Here is a 15,440-nt window from a genome sequence, read left to right on the forward strand (position 1 = left end):
GTCTCAGGCACCTAGCTGAGTGGCCTTGGGCAAACCACTTAACCCCATTTGCCTTGCAAAAACCTAAAAAAAAGTTCCATATGTTGATGATAACTCAAATCTTTCCTGAATTTCACTATTTGGCCATTGAAACTGTAAGTTATTTGACCATATTGCCCACGATTTGGCATGGCATTGATATAATTAATTTTTCCATCTGTGGTCTTGGACAAAGAAATTTTGTTGTTGTTGTTGTTGTTGTTGTTGTTTTTGACCAACATGGTTCCATCACTGATTTTAGCTGTTCTCTATCGATATTCATCTCTCTCTGAAGGTCAATCATTAGTCACATCTAATTAAGAACAATTCTTTGGGACTGGATGATTTTCAAGTAGAGAAATTCAGGTATAATATTTGATTTCCCACAACTTTAGTTTTTTATGACACCATTTATCATTTCTATTTGAGTTCCAATGATTCTTGGAACTATTTCTGTCTTTTATTTCCTGTCCATAAGTTCTATAATAATATTTACTGCTCAATATGGTCAGGTAGGATAAAAAAAAAGAACTCTATAACCATTTTTGAAATTCTAGATTAACTCATTAGGTCAAAGTTGCATTTGTATGATGGAAAGGGCTTTTTAACCTCTAGCAACTCTGGATTATTTTTACCTTCTCCAACCTTCCCTTCCTCCACTTTTTTTTTTAAAATTTTGGTGTAGTTCCATGTTTTATTTCTGTTAGGAACTCTGAATGAGGAAAATCCTTCCACCAATGGACTTGCTTTGCAAGTCCTAACCCTAAAGAGTTATCTGGGGGCATAGAGAGATATGAAGTAACTTGTACAGAATCACATTGCCAATATGTTTCTGAGGTAGCACATTCAAAATCTCCCTTATTCTGAATCTGGCCTATGTACCATGCCATGATGTTTCTAAGATTCCCTGTAGCATTATTCATTTCCTTCAACATCATTTTTGAGTTTAGAATCCCCTGTTATCTTAGATTTAGAAAACCTTCAAGACTGTTAAAATAAGTTCAAGAACAAAAAAAACCTGTAGCAACACAATTAATGAGAGCACACAAAATTATATTGTATTATTTTGTTTTGAGTTTTAGAACTGTTAAAGATTTCTAACCTTATAAGACAAGTTTGCTTCCACTGAATTTGATTGTCAGTTGAGGAAATAGAGTTAAAGGGGGGAAAAAAAGTAAATTACTTGACCTATGTCATAGATTGGTAGAAATTAGGTCTGGAAATAATATGAGAAATCAGCTTATTTCCTCTCCCTTCATTTTTAGATACGATACTCATATCAGAGTCTATAGTCCCAGGTAAAGTCAGAATATCATTTGGGGATTGTTTCACATTATTTGGCTTATACATTCTTACTCCCCAAATTTGGGGAAAATATTACTAACTTGTCCCATAAAATACACAGAAATCAGTTCCCCCCTTGTAAGCACATGGCTCACAATAAGATTATGAGAAATAAGTCCGATTGAAAAAATTGTATAAACAAAATAATAATCTAAAAGTACTCTCAGATAATAATAGAGAGACCTCTGATGAGCAACCCTTTCCCAAAGATTTATATGAAACTCTTAGTCCTTAACATCTCCAAATATGAGGATTCTTCTCTTTCTGTAATATCCTGTGCCTCCCATAAGATATTTTTGTTGACTGTTCTTTCTGTCAAGGAGTTAGGTGGTACAATCAATACGAGTCAGGCCTGGAGTCAGGAAGACTCATCTTCCTTAGTTCAAATATGACCTAGACATTTAGCTAGATAACCTTGGTCAAGACACTTAGCCCTTTTTGCTCAGTTTGTCATGTATAAAATGAACTGGAGAAGGAAATGACAAATCACTTCAGTGGCTTTACCAAGATAGCACCAAAAGGGGTCAGGATGATTTGGACACTATTAAAATGACTGAACAACAATAACAAAAATAATTCAAAATCATAGCTGAAAGCATTCTATTAAAGCAGAGAGATGGATTGTTGCCAGTGGAATCAGGAGGACCTGAGTTCAAATTTGACCTCCTACTCTGACTACTTGTGTGACCCCAGGTAAGTCATTTTACCCTGTTTGCCTCATTTTCCTCATTTATAAATTTAATTGGAGAAGGAAATGATAATCCACTCCAATATCAAACCACTCCAATATCTCTGCTAAGAAATCCCCAAATGGAATGACAAAGCAGTAGACATGTCTAATGAATTAAGCAACAACAAAACTTTGTTGCTCTCTGTTGTCCCCATGGAACTTTATTTGATGATAGCAGTACTTTGCCACTAATTAAAGTTTTCTAATGGTCAAAGCAAATAAGGTGGCCTCTCATATTCTCTTATTTTGCAATAGGGTTACTTTTTTTGATTAAATATGAAAACTTTTGTTATTTGGGTATGGTCACTGCTAACAAAACAGAAAAGCATCTTGTAAACTAGCTGGGGATGAATGTACATATAATCTGCTTTCAAGTTGACTATCCATTATTAAGTTTATACAATCAACAAAACAATAAATCAAACCCTGATTTGCAATATTTGCTTATTTATGAGGTGTAAATGCTTACCCTGAAGATTTAATCCAGGTTTCAGGGCAGGGTCAAGTTCTTTCTCTTTTAGAAATGTTTGACTACTGTCTCTGCAATTGACATTGACTCTGAACATATGATGAATTGTGCCAGAGTAGTGACTCCTGTTTCCAAGGTTTATCAACATTAAATCTTGGAGTTTTAACTCAGTGGGGAATGTAAGATTTTGACACAGTTTTTGATGGCATTTATATTCATTCACTATCATAGAAACAACTGAAGTTGGTACCCTGTTAGGAAAAACAATTTATTAAACAAGGAAGCTCCCCCTTGCCAGACTTCTCATTTTCTATATAACACTTTCCCAGCGTTGCCTTCCCTAACCCCTCTCCCCCAAACCAAACCCAAACCCCCAAAACTGATGATGGGTACTCTACCAAAATGCAATTCCAATAGTTAATTGGAATTGCATTTTGGTAGAGTACCAAGTTCAATTGGGTGAGTGGGTGGATGGGGGAGGGAAGTTGCCATCTGAGTTTTTGAATTCATTAATATTACAGACCTTCCAGTAAGGTTTGCCTTCTGCTTTGTGTATCAGCACCTGCTTTGAAATTTAGGTTCTTAGAGAGTTGTCTGGGAACACTGAAAAGTTAAATGGCTTGTCCAAAATCACACAGTCATTATGTTTCCAACATGGGATTTGAATCCAGTCTTTTTGGCTTCAAGGTCAACTCTCAATCTTCTCTGCCATGATGCATACTTCTTAGCTATTAAATACCTGAGCATTAATAATGGTTTTCTTTTTCTTCTCCAGCATATTAGCAGCTGGCTATTATACTCCCATGTGGGAAGAACTGTATTAAAATGCAATTAGGGTTTAACAAAATTTAACAAAATAAATAAAGCTTCAGTTGAAGATAGATTATGTTAACATAATATATATATATAACCCATAGGAATGTTTATGTATGACTTAGTGGCCCTGTTTCTATTTGAGTTTGATACCACTATTCTACTTTACTTATTTATAAGAATTAACAAAGAAACTTCCAACATGTTCCCCAAAATTTTTCTTCAGCACTAGTGGGGGTTATTCTAGGTGGCATAGTAGAAGGTGTGCTTCCTAGAGACAGTGAGGAAAACCAGAATTCCCTTGCCTAAGTCACTTAGCACCTCAAATTTCTTTGTAAGGGCTTGCTGAATCCTTGTCAGGGATGCTTATCCACCTTTGGTTTCCTATTGTCATCCATGGCTCCAAGAAGCTATAGCAAGTTCAGTGACCACACCCTATTCAAATTGTCTTGGCAAATGGACTAACCCAGATTGAGGGTAACTGACAGGCCTCAAATCTATCAGTAAATTAAGGGAATATCTATCCCAAGCATGTGAAGACTTCTTTTGGTGAAATGAGCAGAGGTGAACAATTTGTTCCAAATTCCACGAAGGTGGCTGAAACAGGTGCTGTGGTGTATTTGGAGCTTGGTCAGGAATTAAAGTCATCGAAGTCACTCATTTCATCCCAGACTACCACCTTTGTTTATACTTTTGCATTTCCACTGGACTTTGATGACTCTGGTAGAGAGAAGGAGGCTAATGATTTTGCACAACTCAGTCACATAAATACAATTTATATGTGAGTCAATATATATCACCCTGTGATTTCATGGATCATCTTTGAAAAGGACAGATGAACAACACCTCCAATGTTTTGATAAGCTTATTTTAACATAATTGATTTCCTTTGAAATCCTATGTATTTTGTTTTATGCATTTATAAACAATATTCTGAGGACTTGATCAGACTGCCAAAGATGTCATGATACAAAAACGTTTAAGAACATCATAATGAAATTATTTCTGAGAATCTTTACAATCCTGGAGCTATGACTTTAAGCAAAAATTCCATTCCTAGTCTACAATATAAAGGTATAAATGAACTACCATAAAATGACTATTATCTTCTAAGCTTCCAGGACTATTGGATGCCTCTTTGGCTTTGTGAGGCAGATCCCAAATTGTAGACTAATGAAAAGAATTGCATCTTAAGCCATCATTTTGTTCTTTCTGTTTAAATGGGCTAGTGTTTTAAGTAGATCATTGCAAAATTGAGCAGAGTTCAGAAATTGGAGTATGCATAAAGCACTGCCTCCCTAATTAGTACTTGCTGTAGGACTTATTAACTTTGCAATAGCTATATTTCCAGGAGCTATATTTCCAATCTTGTTTCAGTTTATTTGTTTTGGGAGAAACAAATGAAGCCAAAAGCCTGGGTTAGATAACCTTCTAGAGCTTACATCATTCAGAGCTTACAAGTCTTCAATTCCTGACTCAAGGTTATGTGCCCTAGAGCAGAGGTCTTCAAATAATAATGGTGATAATGTACCCTTTCAGTATTTTTTTTCCTGATGGGTATGCTAGGATAAAAGAATTTTCCAAATAGCACCTACATAGCTACTCTTTTTGTGAAACCAATTGGGATCAGCCCCTGAGGGACTGAAGAGAAAAATAGATAATAATTCTTGGGGCAGTTTCCAGGAAACCAAAGTCTTTAGGGGAGGGGAATTGGAGCATGGTGGAAGGTCTGAAAGAAAAGACAGTATTGATGATTAGTCCATCAAAAGATAGGTTTGAATTAACCTTGTTATCATAGTAGGACATTGCTGAAATGTCACAGTGACTTGTATACATGTGTTGCTATTTTGTTGCCAGATATCACATACCAGTGCTTTGCCCAATGTTGGCTGAAGCATCAAAGCTCCTTGCTGATTTGGGAGGAGAAATCATTCTCAAAGGTCAAGTACTTCCACAGTATCCAAAGCATAATCAGAAGCCCTATTTCCTATCAAATCAGGTCATGGGGAAGTGATTCGGGCAAAGGCAAATGAGAAGATTTTGTACAACATATTCTTCACTATAATAAACATAATGTGCAAGTCCATGCAACCATTAACTTGAGTGGCATGGTCTTCTTTGAAAACTGAAGGACAACTATTGTTTAGGGATAGAGTAGAATAGGGGAATGTTGGGCTCTAATGGGAGAAGGGTCGGTATGATTGTAATTGAGAGAAGTTCCATAGGAAGATAGTAGGCAATCACTTTTTCCACACTCTCATTTATTGATTATCTATTGATTGATCTGAAGTCACACTACAATGTCTTCTGGAATTGCTACTCCCGCCATATTGAAGAGCAGTGGCTTAAGGAACACCATGTTTATATATTCTGTACACAACCTCTAGTGCAAAATCTTTTAAAGGTCAAGAATCACGGGTGCCTAATAGATCACTTCCTAGTTAGAAAGACATTGATGCAAATCCTCTCTCTGATACATATTGACCGTATAACACTAGTCACTTTGCTACCTCTCATTACACCTCACTGAATTAGTAGAAGTTTCATTACTGAGATTTTTGAACACATGAAATAACAGATGCAGAACACAAATCAATAATTTAAATAAATTCCATGGAAGAATGCTGGCCTTTGATTCAATCTGGGCTATAATATCTGGTCTGACACTGACTTTACAAACTGGGATGTGACTTCAATCTTTCTGTGAAATAAGAAAGTGGACTCAGTACTGAATTTGGAGTTAGAAGACCTGAATGAGAGAGTGGTCTGTTATTTACTTCCTGTGAAACATGAATTTAATTCAATAAATATTTATTGAGCTAGTATTTTTCTAAGTGAATCATCCTCCCCCTTTTTGGAATTTATAATTTGATGACTGGATCAGTGGTTTTCAAAATGTGTATTGCAGTTTGTTAAGAAGCTCCTTTCTACACTATGAGATATCCATGTCCCAGATCTCATCCCTACCTATATAATGTCCTTCTTAGTTTTCCCAGCTGGCAAAGGGGAAGTTACAGTAGTGATTCTGAGTAAGGAAGCATGAACTAGCTTCCTTCAATGGAAGTCTTCATGAAGAAAAAAAGAGAAGTGGTTGAAAGAATCAGAAAGGGAAAAGAGAAATCCCAAGGCTGGGTAATGGGTCTAAGGGTCCAACTGCTTAGGAACTTTCCTTTGGCATCAAGTTCAGTGTGAACATTGGGTACTGTGCATCTTCCTGGCAAATACTATGCTCTGAGGGATGAAAATTGAAAGCCATTGAAGAATTTCAGGGACTCTTTCAATCTTAAAATTCAATGATTATATAAAGCAAAATTAAAATGCTTGATATAGTCTTTGTATGGAAGTGCTAGCCTTCAGAAATATATTTTGTTCTTTATAAAAATACAGCATAGAATTTTAGTGTATAACCCATAGCAATATTTTGGAATGCTTTCTTTGAAAGCCTTGCTATTGTTCTGTTTTACATGTACATGCATTTTCTGATATAAATAAATAAACACACATATATGTATACATACCCATGTATACACATATATATTTGAAATATTGAAATAATTACTTAATAGTCAGAGATAAATAAATTCAGATGCATTGTCATTGAATGTAACTTGACAAGCTTTGTTTTTTAAAAGTTTCTTGGTATAAAAGCTGGTTTAATGTTTTACAATATTAAATACTCATTTTTCAGAGTAAACTATGACTAATCAAGTCTTAGAATTTGAATTTTTCATATAAATTATAATTTATTGTATAACTTATTTCCTATTTCCAGAATGAGTTTTTTTATGAACAATATTGTTTTTCTCATGGCAATGCAGATACTGACTATAATTCCCTTCTGTGGACAATGGACAGAAAATATGGCAATTATGACTTACTACCCTATCTCCTTGTACACAAATGACTTAATTCTTAAGTATGTTTCATAGGCCATGCAGACTAAAGTAAAATTAAAAAAAAATCTATGGTTCTGGGTATCAGTTCCTGCCCATACTTTGATTTGCCAGCCTAATTCACTGCTCAAGTTCCCAGTGTAGAATAATTATCTTGTTCTTTTAGAATTCTGACTAAGTTCCTTAGTAGTCATGCAATTTTTAAATCATTATAGGTCTAAATCTCACACCTCTTCTACTTACTGGATGGCCTAAGAAAAGTTATTTTAACCTTTTTTGGAATTTAGTCTTCTCACTTGCAAAGTGAAAAGACTGGACTAGATGAGCTCTAAGGTCCCTTCTGACCTCTAGAACTTAGTAACCAGGAACAGGGAACTAATTACTTTGCCACAAAGCAGGTTTTGCCCTAAAAATAATTTAAAAACCAAACAAACTACCTGTGATAGAAGGTGAAAAGTATTTCTACAGTTTTGGGCTTGCCTTTGCTAATGTGCAAATCTGAAATCATCTGTAAATTACCTTCTAACTCTAAAATTTTTATAATTGCTTTAATCTTCCATAATTTTGAGTAATTCACAAAGCCTAAGACTTTTTGAGCTGAAAGGGAACTTAAGATTCATCTAATTCAACCTCATTTTACAGGTGAGAAAAATGAAGCTCAGAGAGATTTATGAGATTTACCCAAGGTCACAAACACAGGGCTAGGATGGAAACCATGTCCTCTGACTAGATATCCAGTGACAATCACCCTGTCTTCCACTTACTTTAATGCTGTGACTAGGCTAAATGAAGCATAATTAGCATATAATCAAACATAGGATTACATAATCATAGAGTTTACATTTAGAGATAGAAGGGATCTTAGAGATTAAAAATTTTTTTAACAATATTTTTTACCTGCTTGGAATTTCATATGATTTTGACTTTCAAATCTTTTTTAAGAAATTCTAAATCATAGATCCTTGGTTTTTGGTTTGAAGAGATTGTTCCTTGAAGGTAGCATTACAATTGCCAGTACAATACCTATTTGACACAAAGTAAGCAGCTAATTATGTTGATGGGTTAGTTGATTGATTTTCTTCTGTAAAACAAGGAGTTGACCTTGATATCCTTTTGAAGTCAATATTAGTCCTAATATTGCATGATTCAATATTCTCCTTGTTTTTTAAATTGTCAATCAATACTCTTTGTTCCAGGCAAAATTCTTAGTTGAAAGATTAAAAAAAAACTTAGTTACTTTCTACTTTTACCTATACCACATTTCTTTTTCATACATGAATAGCCTTGGATTTCACAGTTGCCAAACGAATCTGTTAATCCACAGGTATTTATTAAGTATTTATCTGGTGCCAGTCAGACTCCAGAATAAAAACAAAATAGGACCTTCCTTCATGGAGCTTATGTTCTAATGGGGAAAATATGTGAAAGAGGAGCTAAAAGATATATATAGGAAGGTGAGGGAATAGAAGTAGGGGATATAATGATCAAACCTAAAAAATAAATGTTGACTGTTGTAACTAAATATGAGTCCTCTTCCCAAAATGGAGATTCTGAGAACTCACCTATAGGAGAATGAGACCTACAGGAGTAGAGTCAGGAGCAACTGAGGCATGATGCTGTAGCTTGATTTCATTCTAATGCATTAAAGTTTAACTTCTGTTTTCCAGAAAGCTTAGAAAGAATAACTGGTAATTTGGACTTAGAAAATCCTTTTTTGTCCATTTAACAGCTATCTAACTTTAGGTAAATCACTCCAAATCACTGAGAAGCAGTATAATATAGTGGGACATAATTTCTAGTTAGAGGATCTAGGTTGAAATTTTAGTTTTCTTCTTCTTAGTACTTGTGTGACCATGAGTTACTTAATTTTTCTGAATTTTAGTTTCCTTATCTATTATAAAAAATAGAAAGGGGAAAAAAAGTTTGACTAAGGTCTCTAAGGTCAAGTCCATCTTAAAGGCTCCTAAACACTCCTTAACATTCCTTAAACACTATGTAAACCCAAAGCAAAGCAATGTAGCCATAAGGAAATTCAGTTGACTACTGTTTTTTAAAATAATTATAGTTTCCATTCCAATCCAATAAGTATTCAGACATTCATGGTATATGCAGGGGATTCAGAGATGGATTAATCAGTCTGCCTTCAGTGTTGTGAGGGGAAAAGGGGAGAAGAATTCTCCTGAACAGTATATTGCATGCAAAAGTATAGGTTTATACAAGATCCTTTGAAGAAGAGAGCACATTAATAATCAGGGAGATTAGGGAAAAAACCTTCTTCTGTAGGAGTGACACATGAGTTGGACACTGAAGGGGATAGGCATTCTGAGAGACTGAGATGAGTATGAAGTAAATTCTAGATGAAAAAATATATAACCTCTTCAAAAGCCTGGAGAGGGGCATAGCATGCTAACTTTAAGAAGTGGCAGCTAGAATATAGCAGATGTGAAAAACTGGCATGCATCCATATCTTCATCTCTCTTACCTACTCATTTCAGTTGCCACATTTTAACAGATAAAAAATCAGGGATAAGAGAAGAGACAACACTTTTAGGTATGTAAAGAAAGAAGGGGAAACAGGTAAAAGGTGAAAATTATCTTTGGTTTTACCAATCCCTTTCCCAGTGCATCAGACTTTATGTTCTTAACATATATATATATATACCTAGCAGAAGACACCATTGAACTTCCTTTGCAAGAGTAAAATATTTTTTGTTTGTTTTATAGAGGAAATAATATCTTGCTAAGAGCAAGTCTCAGAATTCCACAGCTTATATAAAGATTCACTAAAACAAAAAAAAATTTGTTCATTTATTGTCAATTGTGGTTGACTCTTAATGACCTCATTTTTTTTTTTGGCAAAGATACTAGGATGGTTTGCCATTTCCTTCTCCAGCTCATTTTACAGAAGAGGAAACTGAGGCAAGCAGAGTTAAGAGACTTGCCCAGGGTAACATAGTTAATAAGTGTCTGAGGCTATGATGAGGCTTCCTGATTCTAGGCCTAGAACTCTCTATTCGCTGTGCCACCTAACTGCCCTCACTAAAAATATTTATATAGAAATGCAATTATATATTAAGAAATAGAGATTGAATGATTAAAAATCTCAGAATTTTATAGATGTATGTTACTGTATCTCCCTTTTGAAATATTCTTTTTTCCCTTCACAGCAATGATTCAAGAAAAGAAGTTAAAACTCTGGATGGGGAAGCCTTTGGGAAGCTGGTGCTCTATAGATTTACATTTTGTTTTCAGACAGAATTCTTCCTTTATTAACTGCAATGCAGCAATAGCACTCAAAAAGTTTCCTGCAGAGTATTGAAAGTAGCCTCCTAATACTGAACAGAAAAGAGATATACCTACACAGTTTTACTAGAGCTTCAATGTCTACCATTAAACTGACAGTGATACTTATATATCTTTATATTTAGACACCAAATAAAAGCACATCATATGTAAATAAAGAAATGACTCATCTCTTTTTTAAAGAATTTCTTTAAATTCATGCACCACACATTGCAAACTTTTTACTTTACTTTTTATAATGAGAACTGATTTGCAAAGTAAAAAGAGAGCCCTGTTCACTTTGAGATATGAGTAACAGTCATGTTTCTATTTAGGCAGCCCTCCAAGTCACCAGTTTTATTAGATTATTTTTCCATGATAGACATTGTCACATCTGTCATATAAGTGATTCCTAACGAGGGGGGTCTATCATATTTCTCAGAAGCACTGAAGTTTGAACTACAAATTATGCCTTTCCATGACAGAATCACAGACCCTTTGAGACCAATAGAGAGTTACACCTAAGGGAAAATTTATGAAGATCTTATAATCTCAGTATACTTAGAAGTACTCTGTTTGCCATACATGTTCCCTTTATGAATGTCTCAATGATTTATTTTTTATTTTAAACATAGGTTTAAACATACCTAATAATTTCTGAACTTAACTCATTTTCTCTCCCCCAAACTCCCCCCGTCTCTTCACTTGTCTGTTACTGGTTGATGGAATAATATTGACCCCTTACTATCTCTCACCCCCACTACAAAACATATCTAAGCCATTGCCAAGGTTTATGGATTTCATAACAAATAACCTTTCCTTCATTACCTTGGTGTTTCACTTCATTTTCTCTGAACTATTGCTTAAATGTATGTGTTGTGTGTGTGTGTGTGTGTGTGTGTGTGTGTGTGTGTGTGTGTGTATGTGTGTGTGTGTGTGATAGGGCATTTTTTGTACCATCTGCTCTTGCTATGTGTCATCTTAAGTAAATATTCCCTTTAAAAACTAACTGAAGTCTGATATTGACTGATATTAATTGCAATCAATGAGGGCTTGTGAGTAACAGTGCTTGGAAACCCCAGTCCCTCTGGGTTACCCCTAGAATCCGAAAAAAAGAGTAATTGCTATTCTTAGTAGATTTGCCCTAAAAATTTGAAGGATGTAAAGAAAGTAGCCCCCAAAAGGCAGCTACATCTGGATATGAGGTGAAACACAGGAATTGTTTTGATTTGCAATTCTCTTATTTACAAATATCATGCATTCATAAGAATCAACCTTTGGGTTATATTTTCTTAGTATCTGGGTGGTCTATGTAGAGATTTTTTAACTTTAAGTTCATAGATCTAAGATCTGAACTTGGAAAAGGGAAAAACGTCATTATTTTCACTAACCTCTAAATGAAATTTAGCATTTCCTTCGATTATGAATTTAAGCAACCAGCATTATTCTGGAAAAGATTACTTGGATTTTATCAGATTATCAAAGCGGTCCATGACACAACAAAGGTTCAGAAGCCCTGATCCAGAGGAAGAAGAAGAAAATGAAGAGTTTGGAGAGAGCTGTGTATGTATGCTAGAAGGAAGATAGAATAAGAAGGAAGTCAATGGTGTTTGTGTGTGTGTGTGTGTGTGTGTGTGTGTGTGTGTGTGTGTATGTGTATGTAAAAGTTGAGTAAAAGGAAATGAAACAGATTCCATAATCTATGTGTGTTATTACTATCCTACAACTCTTATGTTAGTGCATTGCTTGAGTCTAAGGAATATGAAGTTGCCCAAGGTCACTTTGCTAGTAAATATAACACTTGAATTTATCTCTTGACTCATCCCAACACAATCTATAATGCCACACTGTATTTCCTCCTCTACTACCATATTGGAAATAGTGCTTTTGAGTTCCATATTCTTTAGCTCTTACAGATCTGTAGGTCTATCAATGCAATGATTGTCAGTTTGCTAATGACTGCCTACTTATGAGAATGAGCCTTAAGAAATCATATTTTCAGACTGTCAATTTCTATGTAGCTATTCTCTCCTTGGTGAGGTTTGACATGACCTTATCATCATATTTGCCTTCTAATGACCATTTTTTTCTTTGATAAGGGCTAATATACTAAATACAATTCCAACATAGTTTACTAAATAAAATGCAGGCAGTAGGTTGGTCTCTTGAAAAGTCTTTCTTCTTTACTGGTAGAAAGAAACATAGAATTAGAAATAATTTCAGGTAGCAAGTATAATGTTTTTATCATCTTAGTGGATTTTCATTTATGAAAGGACCTTTATTAATTATAAATTAAAGCAAAGATTTTAGAAAATTCCTTAATTACATTATGATAGATTCCAAGCTGGAAGGGATCCTGGACCGTAGTTAACAAATTATAACTATCAACCCAAATCTAGTCGGCTGTGTTTTTGTATATAAATGATCTAAGATTATTTTTCTTTTTAAAATTTCATTGTATTTAAAATGTAAAAAAAAAATTCCTCACAAATCATTTGAAAACAGGCAGTGGAGCAGTTGCTGATCTCTGCTCTAGACCAGCCCCTTCCCATTGCAAAGAATAACCTGAGGCATAAAGAGGTTAAGTGATTTTGCCCAAGATCACACAGATGGTATCAGACAGGATTTGAACCTGGGTCCTCTGACTCCAAAACCAGTGTTCCTTCCTAGAAAAGAGTTTCATTGGAGTATAACTCACACTTACAAAAACAGGGATAGGAAAATCTGTGTTTTATTGGCATGACATTCAGGTCAAAGCATTCTCTGCAGTCTTATAGTCTTAGAGAATTTTCTGTAACAATATTTTCACACTCAAATAGAAATTATATGGATCCCTGCCACTGCACATTGACTTTGAAAACCATGCATTAACATTATCTTTTTTTTTATTTTGTTAAATATTTCCCAATTTTATTTTAATCTGGTTCATTTTACTTTTCTGGACTCCAGGATGTGTATTTGACTTCTCTGGTCTAGAGTTATAAGAGGTTAAAAAGTTTGACTAGGGATCTCTCAATCAAGTGTTAAGAAATCTTCTATCTTAAATCTGAGTCTGACTCTTTATCCATTATCTATGCTGTTTCTCATTCATTTTTATATAATTCTTTGAGGTTTACATTTTCTCACAACAAAGTTGTGAAGTAGATAGTGCCACTCTCTTTTTTTTCTCATAGAGGGAGAAATTGGAGCTTAGAAAGATTGGGATTTGTCAACAATCCCAGCTCTAAATCATGTCAAGGTCCACATTGGAAGCCAAGCAGTGGTGTGCTAGAGCCAATTCTTACTGGCTCATGAGACCAGATCATTAAATTTTCAGTGTATTTACACCATGGAAATTGGCAAATGCTCCACATCAGGCTTGATTTATTGCTTTATCTATTATCTAGATTTAAGAACATGATGGAGGAAAAACATTAATAATGCATATTTTACTTGAATGAGTGCTGATTTTTTCTCTCTGCACAGTTCTTACCATCACAATATTAAACTCAAATCTTCTGATGTTGAGGTGCTTTGAGTCAATCCTGACTCTCAAAGGCAAAATACTTAGTGTCTGGGGCTTAGGTTTCAGAGAATTATGGATCTGAAGAGCTAAAGCCATTATCTGATGTTTACTATCTATAGGATTTTGTGCAAGAACCAGCATTTTCTCATTTGTAGGGCAGCTTGATGATGCATGTATAGAGCACTAGAATAGGAATCAAGATTCTTCTTGATGAGTTCAAATCTAGCTTTAGACACATACTGGTTTGTGTGATCTTGAGCTAGGCCCTTAACCCTGTTTGCCTTAGTTTCCTTATCAGTTTCCTTATCTCCAGTGAGCTGGAGAAGGAAATGGTTAAAAATACTCTAAGGCACAATTTGGGATTATGCCCAAAGGGCAACAAAAATGTGCATACCCTTTGATCCAGCAATACCACTACTGGGCTCATACCCTGAAGAGATGATATAAAAAAGGATAAAAACATCACTTGTACAAAAATATTTATAGCAACCCTGTTTGTGGTGGCAAATTTGGAAATTAAGTGAATGTCCTTCAATTGGGGAATGGCTTAACAAACTGTGGTATATGTATGTCATGGAACACTATTGTTCTATTAGAAACCAGGAGGGATGAGAATTCAGGGAAGCCTGGAAAGATTTGCATGAACTAATGCTGAGCAAGATGAGTGGAACCAGAAAAACACTGCAGACCCTAACAGCAACATGGGGGTGATGATCAACCCTGATGGACTTGCTCATCCTTTCAGTGCAACAACCAGGGACGATTTTGAACTATCTGCAATGGAGAATATCATCTGTATCAAGCAAAAGAATTATGGATTTTGAACAAAGACCAAAGACTATTACTGTCAAATTAGAAAAAAAATATTATTATGTAATTTTACTATCTCATACTTTATTTTTCTTCCTTAAGGATATGATTTCTCTGTCATCACATTCAACTGAGATCAGTGTATAACATGGAACCAATGTAAACACTAACTTCTGTGGGGGGGGAGGGGGGAGGGAAGCAAGAATAGGAGAAAAAAATTGTAAAACTCAAAATAAATGAAGTCTTTCTTTTAAAAACAATACTCTAGATATCTGTGAAGAAAATTCCAAATGGGGGCCCCAAGAGTTGGACATCAATGAAATGACTTAATAACAACAAAAAGAGACTACCTGACTTTTGAGGTTCCTTCCAGTTCCACAATGAGGTGAGTCTAGATTCTAGATCAACCCCATTATTTTAGGGATGAAGAAACAGAGACTGAGAAATCTTGAGACTTGCTCAAAGTCAGAAAGGTAGTAGGGGAGTTACCTAAGCCCAGATTTTCTGAAACTAATCCAGTGTTTTTTCCTTAGTGTATGTCAGGCTGATTTAAATGTTGATGGGCACATATATCTA

At 35.0% G+C, this 15,440-nt stretch overlaps 1 protein-coding gene across 5 annotated transcripts in view; it reads left to right on the forward strand.

Moving 5' to 3' along the window:
• MLIP (muscular LMNA interacting protein) overlaps positions 1-15,218 on the forward strand; it is a 490,259-nt gene extending 475,041 nt beyond the window's left edge. The window contains exon 14 of one of the 5 annotated variants that reach the window (XM_074237220.1): positions 15,133-15,218. In XM_074237220.1, coding sequence (XP_074093321.1) covers positions 15,133-15,189 — 57 coding nt within the window. In that variant the 3' untranslated portion in view covers positions 15,190-15,218. Of the gene's footprint in view, positions 1-1,283; positions 1,317-10,434; positions 11,847-15,132 lie in introns of those variants that run through there. The other 4 variants (XM_074237218.1, XM_074237223.1, XM_074237228.1 and 1 more) reach the window with 4 other exon arrangements.
• Positions 15,219-15,440: the final 222 nt, after the last annotated feature.

This window comes from Macrotis lagotis, chromosome 5, assembly GCF_037893015.1.
Source record: "Macrotis lagotis isolate mMagLag1 chromosome 5, bilby.v1.9.chrom.fasta, whole genome shotgun sequence".
Classification (NCBI taxonomy): Eukaryota; Metazoa; Chordata; class Mammalia; order Peramelemorphia; family Peramelidae; genus Macrotis; species Macrotis lagotis.